Source organism: Trachemys scripta, chromosome 7 (assembly GCF_013100865.1).
Source record: "Trachemys scripta elegans isolate TJP31775 chromosome 7, CAS_Tse_1.0, whole genome shotgun sequence".
NCBI classification, from domain to species: Eukaryota; Metazoa; Chordata; order Testudines; family Emydidae; genus Trachemys; species Trachemys scripta.
Window position 1 is genome coordinate 29,725,225 of NC_048304.1, and position 17,447 is coordinate 29,742,671.

Here is a 17,447-nt window from a genome sequence, read left to right on the forward strand (position 1 = left end):
GGTCAATCCCCCGCCGCCGCCATTTACGCCTCGCTCCCTAACACTGGCCCCGCCGGCTCCTCAGATTCCCTTTCCGAGCCAGGCGAGCGCCGTGAACAGCCCCGGACTGGGGCCTAGCCGAGACCGGAAGGAGTCACTCATACTCCCGGAAGTAATTCTGAACAGGGCCAGAGCCAGACGCTACCGAAGCTGATGTTGAGTGGGCCGGAAGTAACTATGACAGACCGGAAGGGACCCTACGCGATCCCGGAAGTGTCCCGGCGCGGGGAACGGAAGAGAAGGCCGCGCTCCCCGGCGAGCATCCAAGATGGCGGAGGTGGTGAGTGGGGTCTGGAGGGTGGTGTCCGGCAGGGTGGGGGCGGGATTCCCGGGAATCGCCGCTAACCGCTTTGCATCCCGCCCGCAGGGGGAGGTAACCGAGGGCTGCCGCCTGCCCGTGTTGCGTCGCAACCAGGACAACGAAGATGAATGGCGTAAGTGAGGGGCGGGGCTAACTGGAAGAGGGTGTGGCTTAAAGGGGCGGGGCTAGAGGGTATATGAGTACGATGGAGGATAGCTGGAGAAGAGGGGGTGGGACATGTGGGGTTATGGTGCTTCCTGTGGCAAGGGAGGGAGGGGTCCTAAGGAGGCTATAGGGTTGGCGCCAATGAAGAGCTGGGGTGGAGGGAGAGATGGGCCCAATGAGGAGGATTGGAGGACGGGCCAATAGGGGGCCCTAGTTGGAAGAGGGATAAGGTTGGGATATTTATGGAAGATGGAACGGGGAGTGTGATGGGGCAGTAACTACGTAGAGCTGCGCCCCTCTTTCCTTGTAGAGGCCTTGAACCCAAATTGTGGGGGTGGTTGGTCATCTCGAGACCTTGGCATCCTCCAGGTTTGAATTTTAGGCTCCCTAGGGAAGGAAATGTTGGCCTGTCATTTTGGAGCTGCCTGCCTATCTCCTGATCACATGGGGTGCCCCAAGTGTGTAGGATAACCACCCCCACTTTAGGTTATGAGCGAGGACCCCAGGGCAGCATTTGAATGCAGGGGCTAGTCACACACTGGGCGGAGGAGACACTGGGTAATACCCAGGGCACTGCCCCAGAATCAGAATGATCTCATGTAACTGTAGAACTGTATTGAGAACCAGAGTTGGCCCGGGTGAGAATGTGTGCTGCAGGGATGCACTAGCCTCTGAGTGGTCCTTGGTACCTATAAACACAGATGATTCCTTGTGCACCGTTCTTCCTAGTCACTTATTATCTCTCATCATATACTTGGACTGTGAGTTCTTTTGAGCAGGGATTGTCTCTCATCGTGCAGTGCCTGGCACAGTGGGGAGACCCCCTGATCCTGGTATGGGTCTGTCTGTTGTCTGGCACAATGGACCCCTGATCTGTGATCAGTCTAGGCCCTATCATGACACAAATAGTGAATAATAAAAAAGATGTGGATAGTAATGCCTTGTACATCCCATCCAGGGATCTCAAAGCTCCATGAAGCCTCAATCCCAGGCAGGTCACTAGTATTATTCTCATTTTATAGATGGAGAAATTGAGGCACAGGGAGGGAAATAAACTTGTCCATAGTCACATGTCAAATGGCAGAACTAGGGACAGAATCTTCGAGTCTTGACTCCTACTCCTGTGATCTTTCCAGTAGGTTCAGAGATTTTTGAAGGCCATACTCCCCTGTCAGAACTGGCAAGAGAACCAACAAGTCCTGATTCCATGCCTCCAATGCTACAGTTATGGACGGCAGTACAAAGCCCGTTCTCCTCTAAAGATTACTTTTCACTCCCCTCCCAGAGCCAGGAATAGAACTCAGGATTTCTGACTCCCAGGACCCTCTTTTATCAATATATAATTAATCACACTATTTGTGTATTAATTATGATTTATAATGAATGACATAGACACACAGAAAATGTTGGCTGTAGTGAAATGCTGCCAGAGTTGGGACAAAACCAAGCTCTAGCATGAAAAATGTCTTATTCCAGTGAAATCCAAACAGCATGTGTTTTTCCAGACACACTCCTGTATTAACATGATAACCTCTCATATGTCTATATTGTCACCCTCCCAAGTGCTGCGAAGATATCTCCTGCCAGATCCAATAGAATCATGTGGGGCATTGCCCTAAATCTGTAACTATCTTGCAGAGGGTATTTTTATTTTATACTCTTCACAGCCTTCCCATTTAAACAATTCCACAAGCATAGGAAAAATTCCACGAGCAGAGGTGTAAAATCTCTTACTTTGCAGTGGAATAACCTGATACGGGGTGGATTCCCCCAATATTTAGAGGATGGGAGGATTCCAAAACTCCTGTTCTTTTTTCTGTTGACCCTGGACAGTGTCATTATCCTTATAAACCCCCAGTCTCTTTTGGGATCCTGCACTCAGCTGTGTCAAGTGTCAATGACTTCCAGAGGCTGATGGTGTATTACATGAAAAAGAATGTCCTTTGATCTGTTTGAAGTTTCTCTAAAATTCCCATTGCTCTTGTGCTACGAGACCTGGAGAACAGAGGTTCCCATCCCCATTCTCTATCCCAGTCATTCTTTTATATACTTTTATCGTGTAACATTTTCTTCGTCTCCTCTGTAAGACAAACAATCCCAGTCATTTAATCTCTTCCCAGGAGAGTTCCCCCCCCCCCCCCCCCCCCCCCCCCCTTCTTACCCTACCTCTGCCCCCCCCCCCCTCAAATTCTGGTACATCCTTGTTGAGCTGGGGTGACCAAAACTGAACGCAGTGATCTGGATTCCAAGGCTTGGCCATCCATTCTGACCTCCAGCATCACCCAAGCCTGAGAATCCGTCACAGCCATTCCTGCATCCAGCCCAGATCTGGTGGTTGAGCTAGAGTGCAGCTTTTAGAAAGAGATGTCTAATCTTGATTTAAAGACTCATTTCCAGACTCATTTCTAGCCTGAATATCCAGTTTCCGGCTGCTGGATCACCTTCTAGCTTTATCTGCTACATTAATGAGCCCTCTGCTGTCAAGAATCTTCTCCTCATGTAGCATGGTCCAGTGACCTTTTAACCTTCTCCTGTATAAGCGACATAGATTGCACTAACTGTCAGGCAAGTCTTCCAAACCTCAAATCATTCTTGTAGCTCTCTTTCCAATTTTTCAGCTTCCTTTTGAAGTGTGGCCATCTGAACGGGACACAGTATCCAGTAATGCTATTACCTCTGTATATGGCCCATCCCAGCTCCTGCTTGAGATACTCCTGCTTATCCATCCAAGGATTACATTCACCCTTTTAGCTACAGCGTCACACTGGAAGCTCATGTTCAACTGGTTATCTACCATGAACCCTATGTCCTTTTCAGAGTTGCTGCTTTCCACACTACAGTACCCATCTTAAACAGTTCACCTGCTCTCTTAGCTGTGTGACCTTGCGCCTTTTGGACCTATAGTAGTTAAAAGTAATGCCCAAGATGACTAGAACTGAAGGAATTGAATCAAACTAATATACATATTTTTTCTTTTCTTCCCAGATTGTTCACTGTGTGCATTTGACAGCTCAATGCAGTTTCACTCTTAACTCTCCATAGTCAATTTCTTCACTGCTGAAAAAAATCCCTTATAAGCATCAACATGGGATTAAGAAGAAAAACCCTTCTAAAAGTGTTTTGAAAGGAATATAAACAATAGCTGGGAGATTGCCCCTGATCCCGCCGTGCCCAGCACTTCCCATTGAGTCCTCTAGCATGTTATAGAGTGCAGCATCAGGGCCGGAATGTTTCCTGGGAAACAGTGTCACAAACTGAGATATTTTCAAAATATGGCAATTTTGAAAAATTGTCAGTTTCTGTCTTAAAATATGCTGCCTTCACTACTCATTGTTGGGGTGGTGTTTATATGGAGGCAGTTGGGTCTAGTGGTTAGAGCTGAGGGCTGGGAGTCAGGATTTCTACTCCCCTTCCGCATCCAGGATTGGAAACTAGAACACTAGGGGCCAGGCCACCTGTGTTCTATTCTCCGCTCTGGGAGGGGAGAGGGAGAAGCAGGGGTATGGGAGTGGGGAGGGGGGAAAGAGATTTGGGCATGACCCTCCCATCACAGCACCTAACTTCATGCAGCCTTTTGTAACTGTGTTCCCCCTGCCAATTCCTGGTGTCAAGCAGCCACCCTGTGCATTCTGTTCCTAACTCTGGATCCCTGTGGTGTATAAACATTACAAGGGATGGTTTCTTGCATCTGCTCTGAGTGGAAATTTCCTCTGAAATGCTATTTCCTTCTCCCCCTGCAGCTCTGGCTGAAATCCTCAGTGTTAAGGACATCAGTGGCCGGAAGCTTTTCTATGTGCATTACATTGACTGTGAGTAAATTGGTTGGCCCTCGAATAGGGAGTTCCTCTGGATTCTGGGAAATAGGCTATGGGGTTTTCCTCCAATCTGGACTTATACCATGGGGACTAGCTGGCTCGGGGATGGGGGGAGGGAGTGAAACACTGGGCCTTTCCCCTCTAGGGGGTGTTGGCTCTGATCCAGCTCAAGGAACTCTAGATCCTTTGAGGTTTCCCATCAGAGTACCATGGCAAGTGGGGTCGGGGACCCAGTAGGTGGTGCGCTTACTTCAGAATCAGAGCTGACCCCACTGCCCAGCAGGACACTGTCCTGTTTGTGGGTCTCCTGTTGCGCGCACACACAGGTGGGGGTGTTGCGTATAGTGGCATAGTTATGAATGCCCTGAGTTCTTGGGCTTGTACTTTCCCTCCTGAAGACCTTTCCCCTCTCATCATAAACCTCACTCATACAAGGAAACCAGGACTCCTGCTTCTGGAGCCGAGACTCTGATGGAGCTAAATGTTTTGGGTTCAACTGTCCAAATGGCCAGAGGGTGGTGCTGTTCACCAGTGTGAGGCATTGCTTTCCCCTCTGCAGCTCCTCCATCCCTCTCCAGCCTTGGGCAGTCTTAGCACCACTTTTCTGCCTGGGACTGGCTGTCCGCAGGGGCCTCTTTCCTCCTTTCCCATCACCCTAACAGAGAGCACCACTAACCTGGTCTCCCCACCGCCGCAGTTAACAAGCGTCTGGACGAATGGGTGACCCATGACCGGCTGGACCTGAAGAAGATCCAGTTCCCCAAGAAGGAAGCCAAGACTCCCACCAAGAATGGGCTGCCTGGCTCCCGGCCCAGCTCCCCAGAGCGGGAAGTGGTAAGAGGAGCTGGCCATAGGCCAGGGAGGATGCTAGTGCTGCTCTGGGGGATGCTATAGGGAGCGGGCTGGGATGAGAGTGCTGGCCTGGGGATCAGGAGGAGGACATCAGGGATGGTTGGAGGGACGGGGGATGGGGAGATGTGGACGCTTACCCAGAACAGTGTTCTCCCTGATGGCCCAGACCGGCTCCCTCCACCTGATCCCGACCCAGGGGTTGCAAACATACAGGTCTACAAGGCAGGGATGCTAGAGTACCACTTATCCTAAGAGCAGGGCCCAGCATTGGCCCTAGCACTAAGGCATCGTATCTCTCTGGACCCACGTACTCCTCTCGCTGCCTGGCCTGCGGCGAGCTGGGACACTGGTGCCACGCCCCCCTCACCTGACCAACATTGCATCCTCTCCCCCACTGGGTGTGTTGGTAACTCCCCCCCCCCACCTCCATCTTCATCCCTACTCAGAGGAAGACCTTGGATCTGTCTCTACAACCTGCCTCAACTCCAGCCAGCGGTAAAACCCTCCCCATCCCAGTGCAGATAACGCTCCGCTTTAACCTACCCAAGGAGAGGGAGGCTGTTCCCGGGGAGCCTGACCAACCCCTCTCCTCCAGCTCCTGTGTCCAGCCGAACCATCGGACAACGGTACGCACCGGCGCCGGGGATACCTCCCCCACCTCGTGTCCTCAGCATGGTCTGGGCATGGCCACAGGCTGGGATCGCGCCAGGTCATACAAGCTGGCCGGGGTCGGGCTGGGTCTGGACTTGCATGGGAGAACCCCAAGGCATGGTGCTGGGGATTCACTAGGGGGTATTCTCCCCCCATCCAGAGCTCACTGTCCTTCATATCATGATGCTAGAGGGCAGTGCGCTGCTGGCAGTGGGGGTCCAATAGAGGCACTTTTCCCTCACAGTGTGAAGCTAGAGGGTGCTGTGAGACCTCAGTCAAACGATGCAGATAAGGAACCACTCTTGGTCATTAAAGATCTCTCGGCCCTTCCCTCAGAGTCTTGGTGTGAACCACGGTGTCCTAGCCAAATCAGAGCTTGGACGGTTACTTTCTGCCTCCCTAGAACTTCATGCAGTTTTAGCTGGAAAAGAGATTTTTATCCTCCTGCTCTACACTGTCATGCACTGTTAAACAGCCCTCACACCCCACCCCAGAGGGGGGAAGTCTCTTAGCACCAGGCCAGGGATCTCTGTATAAACAACCCTGTGCCCCACCCCAGAGGCAGCTGCAAGTCAGTGCTGGGTGAGGGATCCCCATATAAACAGCCTAGAAAGTTTTTTTTGAGATTACAAGATACTGTGATGCCCGTACATCTGCAGATGAGAAGCTGCCCCCGCGGGGGATGCTGTGCAGGGGCGGACGACTGTGAAGCTTTGCAACATCCCATGTGGATGAACCATTTTTTGGGTCTGTTTCAGAAGCGGAAGGTGGAGGTGGTTTCCCCAGCAACCCCCGTCCCTGCTTCCACAGAGACCACTCAAGCCTCTGTTTTCCCCCAGGTAAGAGCAGAGGGGTTGATGGGATGTACAGGGGTGAGGGGTATTTCCATCACAGGGAGAGCTCTGGGCACTGTTCCTTGCTCCTTCCTGCCCAGGGCTGGGTGTAGGCCCAGGCACAATTACCCTGAGACCAGTGCCTGAGCTCCTGGAGTTCTGTGATCAGGGCAAAATCACAGCTTCTCACCCTCATGCTTGGGGAGAAAATGTAACCCAAATGCAACCAATACAGCAATGCCTGAGTCTGCAGAGAGCCTGAGCCAATCCCTCCAAGATAGAGCTGCTCTGGGCATCTCCAAAGGGTGTTAACCCCCAGCCCCACTGCTTAGTGGACTCAGCAAGGTGCTCTGTGTGGAACAGAAAGGGTTCAGCCCCAGTGGAGATGACACCCGCCTGCCTGCTGGGGGACGTTCTGATGGGTCCTCATGCTTCCAGCCCTGACTCCTTGGCTGCCGGTGGGGCCAGGGCCTGCCTTGTGGTGTCAGATTGCCTTAAAACTGCCTTGTTCCTAGCTTCATCCCACTGGTCAGGTGATGATGGAGGCGGAGCCCCTCCCTGTGCTGCTGCCAGGAAATGGCTGATCCCTCCTCCCACCCATGGCCTGTACATAACACCCCTCTCACCTTCTCTTCCAGAACGGCTCAGCCAGGAGAGCAGTGGCTGCCCAGCCTGGCAGGAAGAGGAAATCCAACTGCCTGGGCACAGATGAGGTAAACTCTGCCCTGGCTTGAATGGAGGGATGGGGTGTTAGCTGCCCCCAGCCAGGGAAACCACCAGCCATAGCCAGCAGTGGAGGAGCTCTCTCAGGTTCCCAGGGCAGCAGGCAGGGATCCACTCCATGAGTGATCAGTTGGGTCCCTCCAGGATTTGGCCTGGAGCAGCCGCTGACCGGAACTTTATCTCCCCAGCTCTCTGCTAGCCCCTGCCCCTTTCCCTGGGGGAGATGCTGCTGGCGCAAGGAGCAGCCCTGAGCCCCAGTACAGGTGAAGTCATAGCCTGCCCAAGGCCGAGGCTGCAGCACCATCAGGGTTGGGTGTGCTGAGTGGGGAGAAGTGGGGTGGGGGATCTCCCAGGCCCATTCTCTCGGACCTGGAAGCCCTGCAGGATCTGGGAGAGGAGCCAGGATTCCTTTCTGTGCCACCATGCACACACCATCAGCAGCCAGCCTTTGGGTTCTGGAGGCCCTTGGGAAGGGCACAGGGAGGCCTGATTTGAGACCGAGTAGGGGGCGGGGCCCAGAGAGGAGGGGTTAGGAGGGCATGTCCAGCAGCTCCTGACCCTGCCTCTGTGCCGCCTGCAGGACTCTCAGGACAGCTCTGATGGCATCCCCTCGGCCCCGCGCATGACGGGCAGCCTCGTGTCAGACCGCAGCCACGACGACATCATCACACGCATGAAGAACATAGAATGCATCGAGCTGGGCCGGCACCGCCTGAAGCCCTGGTACTTCTCACCCTACCCGCAGGAGCTCACCACCCTGCCGGTGCTGTACCTCTGCGAGTTCTGCCTCAAATACGTCAAGAGCCTCAAGTGCCTGCAGAGGCACCTAGTACGTATCACCCTCCCCGTGCCCCTGCATGGCCCCTGGCAGGCACAGCCTTGACTCCATGATCCCAGGGCTTCTGCCCCTGAGTCTGTTCCCTAGCGTGGCACTAGGGGCTCTGGCCTGCAGGGAGCAGGATGGGTGACTCAGTAGGGGCTGCATTTCCCTCCAAGTTGGTGCTGACCCCGGCCCCACTTGGCACCAGGCAAGGGATACCTGTATAAACAGCCCCCTTTGTCTCACCCCAGAGGATGTTGCATCTCAGTGCGGGGTGAGGAGTCCCTGTAGCTGTATAATTCTCTAATCCTAGTTCTACCAGCTGGAAGGAGAGGGAGAGGCAGACTCGATCTCTGGGGGGGGTTTACTCTTCGGCTCCAAGTAGCCTGTTAGCCACTCCCCTGAACTCTGCTAGATGCATCCAGTTCTTTCCCTCTCCCCTTGGAACTCAGCCCCTCTGGCCCTCAATCACTGGTGTCATTCTGCAATCGAGGTGCCCCATGTGCAAGGTGCAGTGTCTGACTGCTTGTATGGGATTCTCTCTCCCACAGACTAAGTGCGACCTGCGGCACCCGCCTGGGAATGAAATCTACCGCAAAGGCACCATCTCCTTCTTTGAGATCGATGGGCGCAAGAACAAGGCAAGGGGCAGACCTGGGGCAGCAGGTCCCCTCACTAGGGAACGGCTGGGGTGGGGCTCTCTGTTCCACCTTTAACCCTTAGGAGACTGCCTGATTCCAGGGTCTGGAAGCCTGGGTGTGTGACAGGGATGTCTGGCTATGGGAATGGGTTTAAGTGGCTACAATAGAGAGGGGCTGGGAGTCAGGACTCCTGGGTTCATTCCCAGCCCAACTGATACCTCTCTGGGTAACCTGGGGAAGTTCCTTCCCATCTCTGTGCCTCGGTTTCCCCTGTAAGGGATTCTGTCACACTCTCCTCCTCCATAGAATCAGAAATGTAGGGCTGAAAGAGGCCTCAAGAGGTCATCTAGCGCAGTCCCTGTGCTAAGGCAGGACCAATAAACCTAGATCATCCCTGACAGGTGTTTGTCTAACAACCTGTCTTAAAAACTTCCAGTGACTGGGATTTTACAACTTCCCTTGGAAACCTATTCTAATACTTAACTAGAAGTGTGGCATCCAAATCTGGACACAGTTCTCCAGCTGAGACCTCACCAGTGCTGAGTAGAACGGGACCTCCCACATCTCACATACGACACTCCGGTTAATACACCCCAAAATGACATTAGCCTTTTCTGCAACTGCATCACATTGTTGACTCATACTAACCCCCCCGATTCTTTTCAGCAGGACTACCACTAAGTGCAGTACTTTGCACTTGTCTTTATTGAAATTCATTTTGTTGATTTCAGACCAATTCTCCCAATGTATCAAGATCATTCTGAATTCTAAACCTATCCTCCAAAGTGCTTGCAAACCTCTCCCAGCTTGTTGTCACCTGCAAATTTTATAAGCTTAGTCTCCACTCCAATATCTAAAGTCATTAATGACAATATTGAATAGTACTGGACCCAGGACTGATGCCTATGGCATCCTACTAGCTTCGCCCTCCCAGTTTGACAGTGAACCATTGATAACTACCCCTTGAGTACGGTCTTTTAACTAGTGCACCCACCATATAGTAACTTTATCTAGACCAGAGCCAGTCCTTGAGATCTCCCTGACACAGGTTAGGAAGGCTGCAAGCTGGTCCCCGGTATCAAAAAGGTTGAGAAACACTGAGACCACATTTCTCTAGTATCAGAGGGGTAACTGTGTTAAAGACTAACGGATTTATCTGGGCATAAAAAACCCCACTTCTTCAGATTTTGTGTGGGGTTTTACCCACGAAAGCTTATGCCTAAATAAATCTGTTGGTCTTTAAGGTGCCACCGGAGTCCTCGTCACATTTCTCTAGTTTGATTATGACAGCGTCCTGGGCAACGTGGGACTTTAGTACTGTGGCCTGAGCCAGTCTGATGAAGCGGGCTGGAGAAGGTCTGAGTGCAGATCCCCGTTGGGCCAGGGGCTGGTAACTAGAGCTGGGGCCCTCCCCAGCAGCCCCCTGCAGCTAGCTAGCTAGCTGACTGACACACACATACACACACACTCACTCACTCACTAGAGTGAGGATGTTAACGCTTCCGGCTTATGCTGTCCCTGCAGAGCTACTCACAGAACCTCTGCCTGCTGGCGAAGTGCTTCCTGGACCACAAGACCCTGTACTATGACACTGACCCCTTCCTCTTCTACGTCATGACAGAGTATGACTGCAAGGGCTTCCACATCGTGGGCTATTTCTCCAAGGTGAGGGGCACTGCCCTGTGCTCCCCGCTCCCTGGATGGGACCCTCCATCCCTGCTCCTGTCACGGCCCTTGCTCTCCCACTGTTCTCTGGCCAGTCAGAGCAGGTCACTGTGGTATAATAGGAATCCCATGGGCTGGCCCCAGTGCCTGATGAGTTGCGAGCCTCCCCATGGAGATGCCTGAAGGGTCATTGAAGCTAGGGAGCATCTGAGACACTAGCTGTTGGTCAGGGAATCGCTGTGCCTTGTCACAGCCACTCCCCCATTGACCAGGCTTTGTCTGTGGCTATCTGGGATGAGGGGGAAGGGGCTGCTGTGACCATGCATGGGAACTTGTGGTTGGGGTGAGGGAGGGGACTGTGGCTATGGTGGGGATTGAAGGCCCAGATAATGTGGTTATGGCCCCAATCTGTGGCAGGGGGCTATCGTGGCCTGTGAGAGGATCCATGGGAGGGTGTGTGAGAGCAGGAATCTGTGGCCAGGGTCAGGATTTGTGGAAGGAGGCATGAGCGGGAATTCATGTAGGGGGTGCAGTGGATGAGGCCAGAACTCATGGTACCAGGCATGGGGATCTGTGGCAGTCTTGATGGTAGGGGAGTCACTGGAACACCCAGCATCAAAGCAATCTGCAGCCACTGGCTGAGGTGTGAATCCTTTGCTGTTTGCCGTAGGAGAAGGAGTCAACAGAAGACTACAATGTGGCCTGCATCTTGACCCTGCCCCCATACCAGAGGCGAGGCTATGGCAAGCTGCTTATTGAATTCAGTAAGTGGCACCTTCCCACCCCAGCTCCCGCCCCTGATCTCCATCTCCCTCACCCCATCTCCTCCCATTCCCCTGGCAGGCTACGAGCTCTCCAAGGTGGAAGGGAAGACGGGGACGCCAGAGAAGCCACTCTCAGACCTCGGGCTCCTCTCCTACCGCAGCTACTGGTCCCAGACCATCTTGGAGATCCTCATGAACCTGAAGTCTGAGAACGGGGAGCGCCCACAGATCACCATCAAGTGAGTGCCCCGCCCACAATCCCAAACTCCACCCTCAATCCCAGAGCAGAGGATTCTGCACCAATAATCAGTGACAGGGAACACAGACCCAGTTGTCATTAGGAGTCAGAGTTACCACTTTATGGAGGGCTGCTTCAAAATCATTCCCTCGACTGTGATTCCAGGGCTGGTCGCAGACAGAATGGCCTTAGAGCACATGGGGAAGGTGCCGTTGGCTGCTGTGCACTCCCACCCCCAGGTCACTGTCTTCTACCCCTTCATGTCTTCCATTCCCTTTCAGTGAAATCAGTGAGATCACCAGCATCAAGAAGGAGGATGTGATCTCCACACTGCAGTACCTGAACCTCATCAATTACTACAAGGTAGCCACCCTCGGGGGAATGCTCTGGAGGCTCTGGAGTGAGATTCCTAGTGGTACCCAAGAGGGGCAAGTGGCTTCCTTGTATATGTCACTAGCATGGAGAGATACCAAGGCATTGGGGTAGCTGAATTAAGGGGGGGTGGGAGGCAGGACTCCTGAGGTCTGTCCCTGGCTCTGGGAGACAGGGGATGCTGATTGGGCTGCCACATAGGACCAAAACACATCAATGGAGACAAGCAGCTAGGTTGGCTCAGGTCCCTTCACTAATTTTCTCAGGGACCCTGACAAGACATTTCTCTTGAACCCCATCGCTGACTTGGGCCCCTGCTGTCTCCCTTAAAGGGCCAGTACATTCTGACGCTCTCAGAGGACATAGTGGACGGGCACGAACGGGCGATGCTGAAGCGGATCCTGCGCATTGACTCCAAGTGTCTGCACTTCACACCCAAGGACTGGAGCAAGAGGGGCAAGTGGTGAGAGGCAGGGCCTGTCTGCCACCCACTCCCCCATGGCCCTGGCATGGGGCCTCACAGACATCCAGCTAACGTGCAGCTCCTGGGAGTTTATCCCAGGGCCAGGACAGACTGGGCAACAGCATCTCCAAGGATGATCATGTGCTCTGCCACAGGGCTAGGCTGGGGCTGCATCGTTCGCCGGCCATGGCTCGAGGTCCATGGGAAGGGGCAGAGGCCCCCATGCTGCTCTCCTTGTCTCAGCGCCAGGGTGAGGGCCCCATTTGCGTGTAGGACTTGCATCTTGCCAGGCCACCTTGAACAGTGTGGGCTGTGACTGAGGAGCCCAAAGGCTGAGAATAGGTGGCCCTGGGCCCACAGCAGCTGGCCAGCATTTGCATTTCTCTGTCACTCGATCTGAGTTTTTGATAAAGATCCTGGAACTAAAATGATTGATCCTGGACCTTTTTAATCAGCTAGAGAAGGATGAGGGGTGCTCAGGCTGCATTATCCTCCCCAGGGCTGTGCAATACCCTGAGCAGCATCAGGCCTCGACTCCCAGGGATTCTGGGGGGCAGCCACTTCTTCCACTAGTGAGCAGTGTCCCTGCCAACAGCAGCTGCTATGTGTCACCCCAGAGCCAGCTGCAGCACTCCCTGTGCAATGAACACACTCGAACCCTGGAAGGGTGCAGGCTGCCTGAAGCTGTGGCCAAACACAAGTTTAGGACCTCAAAGCTGCTATGCTCCCCCTGCCCCGGTAGCACATTTCTCTCTCCCTGGGAGCAGCAGTTCCAGCAGGATCTGGAACCAGATGTCCCCCACTGCCCGGGGCAGCACTGAGCAATGGACAGGTGATGGGCTGATTGCCATTGGGCCAAGACACTTAGGGCTAAGCACTACCAACACTTCTCTGGCAGACTCATGGTGCTGATCCCTGTCCCGCTACTTCGGCCAAGCCTCTGGGCCTGACTAGCCCTGCCCTCCACTCCCCTCCAGGTCTGGCCACAGGCCCACCTGCAAACAGCAGCTACACAGCGGAGTTAGGCCCTGCTAACAGGGTGCTCCCCCCCCCCAAAGTAACAATACTGAATATTCCCTTGGCAAGAATGGTTCTGGGCAGGGACCCGCATCATGCCAAAGCTTGTGGCAGCCTGGAGAGAGGGGAAGAGAGAAGAAGCTGCAAGCACAACCCTGCTGCCCTGTCCTGCCTCTAGGTGGTCAGTCCTGTTAGGGTCTCTTGAAGGTGCTAGCACTTTTCCCTGCCTTATTCAGAGGAGGAAATGGAGGCACAGCAGGGAGGAGGGGGAAAAGAACCCAGGAGCCCTGGCTCCTGCATTAGAGTCCTTCCTGGGTAGCATGAGACATCTAGGGAGAATCATGGCCAAGTAGTTTGAAGAGTGGTTGGAGTCAAGACACCTGGGTTCTATCCCACTCAGCTGCTGGGACTTAGGCCAGACTTCAACAAGCCTCAGTTTTGCCCTGTGCCGGATGTTGAAGCTGCCTGGCCCAGGGACCTGAGGGATCAGTGTTTGCAGCATAAGGTCCATAGCCCTCAGCCTTCCCATCCCCGATCTCCAAAGCAGAGGGCAGCCAGCCAACCGTGGACCAGGGGAGATGCTGTCCCACCTGTTTCCAGGTGCTGGCTCAGTGAACTCTGGAATCAGGACTCAGACCAAGCAGGCATCTCTGTGAGATCCATGTATTCTCAGCATGGAGCTACCACGCAGGGTGGTGGGGCCAAAACCCCCAGCGCAGACCCGAGAGGCAGCCAGTGGCTAGCAGTCCTGGGACCACTGCCTCCACCATGGACTCACTGTTCCTTCCTCGACACTGGTGCATGGATCTGCAATGAGAGAGGTGACCTGTCAAAAGTCACCTGCCCCCCTGCACCCATAGGATTCCAGCCCTGAAGGGATGGCAGTGCAGGAACAGCTGCTGCGGTTAGGTGTAGCACAGTACGGCCTAGAGGCCCTGACAAAGTGGGGAGGTCTGCCATTGTACCAGGCACTACACTGCTCCCCCCCACTGAGACTGGGGCTCCTGTTGGGCCAAGCATTGCACAAATACCCCATGAGACTCATTGCTTTATGAAGCTCTGTCATAATCAACAGAATGGAGGGGAAACTGAGGCACAGATGGGGCCAAGGGCAGGAGTTCTGAGCCCCAGTCCTGCATGGCAATTACTTTGCCTTTTCCACTTTCCCCACAACGGGGTAGTGCCCGCCAGGCTGGGCAAAATGTTTTGGACAGCATTTTCCATTTGCCCACGTCAAGGCCCACGAAAACACAGCCACCCCTTGCAGGCCAAGACAGCCTCAGCACTCTGCCAGGCCTGGAGGCATTCCCCCTATTCACAGCTGCTGAGGTACCAGGGATATATTATGGGGCAGGGGCAGGGGCATGGCTGGGTGTCCACGGAGGGTATATATTATGGGCTATAGTTATTTCATCCCAGAGTATTTGACTCACTCTGAGGGGACCAATCATTATGGCATTTACCAGGCCCCATCCACACAGCCAGCCCCCCTTCACTAACAGAGTATGTAGGTGAATGCAGGGGGATTGTAGCATGTAATGATTGCCTCACCACTAGCAACTCAAGGGATACTGGGCGAACCACAGAAGCAGCCTGATAATTGGATGGGGCAGGGCTGAGAACATAGCTGTTCATTGCTATAATGGACCAAACACAGAGCTAGTGTAAGAGTCTTTGTGGAATGGGGGGGGATCTTGCCCCCCATCCCTTTGAAGTTGCTGTGGCAGCAAGACCAGGCCCTAACACGCACCACCAGCCCCCCTCACCGTTCTGGGGTGGGGGTAACGGAGAGGAGAGCAGCACACCAGTACTTACGGCCTCGGCGATCTCTGGCCAGCTCAGAGCCAGGAGCAGCCCATCATCCGCACTTGGAGCCCGCTCCAGGTTCCAAACTGTCAGCGTCCTAAAGGTTGATTTCAGCCGCACGGTCCGCTCCTGCAGCACGGGAGGCTGGGCGTCAGGGATGGGGACAGGCAGTGGGACTGAGGGGGCCCCCAGCCAGCTCCAAGGCACACCTCCCTTTAGCGTGAGGGTTAACACTACGCTGTTCCCAGCTCTGATGGCCTTGTCCCCAAAGGGGTAACACCACCCCTCCCACCCAGCCCCAAAGAGGGCATGTATCCCCGGAAGCTACCAGTGCCCCCTCCTGCTGGATCCCAACCCAAGGCAAGACCATGGGGCCAGCCCCACAGCCTTCCCCCAGGCAGGTGCTAGCATCACAGGGCTGCTTCTCCCCTATCCACCCCACCGCCACAGGGCTCACCTCCTCCTCTGTGCAGGGCCTTTGATCCTCCTTCAGAACCAGCCCCACATAACCTTGGGGCACTATCACCTCCTGCCCCTTGAGGCTCCTGCCACGGAAGGATACAGATTTCTCTGTGGGGAGAGAGACCGACACTGAGCTGGGGAGACAGAGGAACCTGGCCAGGGGATGCACTCGACTGAGAAATGGGCACAGCAACCCAAGTTCCATGCAGGGGTACTGGGGTCTATGCTGACTGAGGGGAGAGCACCCCTTACGGTGGCCCCATCCCATCCCTGCAGCAGCACAGCGCCTCCTAAGGTCAGCACTGCCTAAGGGGTGGGAGCCCCCAGCCTGCTCCCTGCAGCACATCATCCCCTGGCAAGTATGGAGGGAGTCACCAACCCTGCGAGCCTTGGCGGATGGCCGGGGTGAAGTATCTGGCCACAGGGGCGCTGCCGTTGTGCTCCACCTCGCAGGGCAGCAGGTGTAAGACATCTTGGGGCGCCTCCCGCAGGGAGCTCAGGTCCAGCCGAATGGGGCTGCTGCTCTCAGACATCTTGCTCCAGAGGCAGGCACTGCTCAGCTGGGGCCTGGCGAGAGAGACAGTGAGAGGGGGAGGGTTGTGGGGGCAGTTCCTGACCAGGGCGCCTCATCCCTTGCGGGGGGGCAGTTCATGACCAGCGATCCTCATCCCTTACGGGAGGGGGGATTTCTGGGGCGCCAGCGGAGGAGCCTTGTCAGGAATCCGCATTCCCACGTGGGCAGGACCCTGCCCGGGATGGGGCAGTAGTAAGGGGTGGGGGGGTCTCCGGGTCCGGTTCGTGCTGGGCGCGTCCACTTCCGCCGGCTCTCCCAGCCTGGAGCCCCGCTCACCTGCTGCCCTCACCGAGAGTCCCGCACACAGCAGGGGAACGGGAAGACACCGACGGGAATCCCTTCGCGCCGCACACCTCTCCCAGTGCATGCTGGGGGGTGTAGTCCTGAGGCCAGTGCATGCCACAGGAGGCAAACCTCGCCCCCGATGCATGATGGGAGTGGTAATCCCGCCCCGATGCATGATGGGCGCAGTAGTTTTCACCCTGAGTGAAACCCCTCCCTCCGATCATGCGGGAAGATGGAGAAGCAGTCTCTGGAGCGAGCGCCTCCCTTCCCCGCGCTGACCCACATGCGAGAGCAGGGCCTGGCCGGCTGGCTGGCTCGGGGCAGGGATAGGACACTGGGTTGCATTCAGAGCGGGGTTGCCCGCTGGAGAGAGCCGTGCAGGGAGAGCTGCCGGCTGGCCTGTGTTTTTGTACCAGAGGGAACAACCTGGGCACCGCATTTCAAGAAAGATATGGAGAAATTGGAAAGGGTCCAGAGAAGAGCAACAAGAATGATTAAAGGTCTTGAGAACATGACCGATGAAGGAAGGCTGAAAGATTTGGGTTTGTTTAGTTTGGAAAAGAGAAGACTGAGAAGGGGACATGATAGCAGTTTTCAGGTATCTAAAAGGGTGTCATAAGGAGGACAGAGAAAACTTATTCACCTTAGCCTCTAAGGATAGAACCAGAAGCAATGGGTTTAAACTGCAGCAAGGGAGGTCTAGGTTGGACATTAGGAAAAAGTTCCTAACTGTCAGGGTGGTTAAACACTGGAATAAATTGCCTAGGGAGGTTGTGGAATCTCCATCTCCGGAGATATTTAAGAGTAGGTTAGAGAAATGTCTATCAAGGATGGTCTAGACAGTATTTGGTCCTGCCATGCGGGCAGGGGACTGGACTCGATGACCTCTCGAGGTCCCTTCCAGTCCTAGAATCTATGAAAACCCTAATTCAGACCCTGCTCAGCAGTTGCCATGGAGACG

At 54.6% G+C, this 17,447-nt stretch overlaps 2 protein-coding genes across 4 annotated transcripts; one reads left to right on the forward strand and one right to left on the reverse strand.

The window, feature by feature from the left end:
- The first annotated feature begins 200 nt into the window (after positions 1–200).
- On the forward strand, positions 201–12,770 carry KAT5 (lysine acetyltransferase 5). The gene is made up of 14 exons (XM_034776090.1): positions 201–319; positions 407–473; positions 4,246–4,314; positions 5,018–5,154; positions 5,619–5,798; positions 6,582–6,662; positions 7,295–7,369; positions 7,960–8,208; positions 8,751–8,840; positions 10,365–10,505; positions 11,176–11,269; positions 11,349–11,508; positions 11,789–11,870; positions 12,212–12,770. Exons 1-14 carry the CDS (start codon positions 308–310, stop codon positions 12,344–12,346), a joined length of 1,572 nt encoding a protein of 523 aa, XP_034631981.1. The 5' UTR covers positions 201–307; the 3' UTR covers positions 12,347–12,770.
- Positions 12,771–14,006: 1,236 nt separating this feature from the next.
- Positions 14,007–16,725, reverse strand: RNASEH2C (ribonuclease H2 subunit C). 3 transcript variants are annotated; one of them, XM_034776092.1, is made up of 5 exons: positions 16,478–16,725; positions 16,007–16,194; positions 15,623–15,735; positions 15,175–15,294; positions 14,007–14,166 (listed from the first exon to the last, which is right to left on the reverse strand). In XM_034776092.1, the coding sequence occupies exons 1-5, from the start codon at positions 16,708–16,710 to the stop codon at positions 14,134–14,136; spliced, it is 687 nt and encodes a 228-aa protein (XP_034631983.1). In that variant the 5' UTR covers positions 16,711–16,725; the 3' UTR covers positions 14,007–14,133. The 3 variants fall into 3 exon arrangements, with proteins under 3 accessions (XP_034631983.1, XP_034631982.1, XP_034631984.1); XM_034776091.1 differs by having other exon boundaries at positions 16,007–16,209; XM_034776093.1 differs by having other exon boundaries at positions 16,491–16,552.
- Positions 16,726–17,447: the final 722 nt, after the last annotated feature.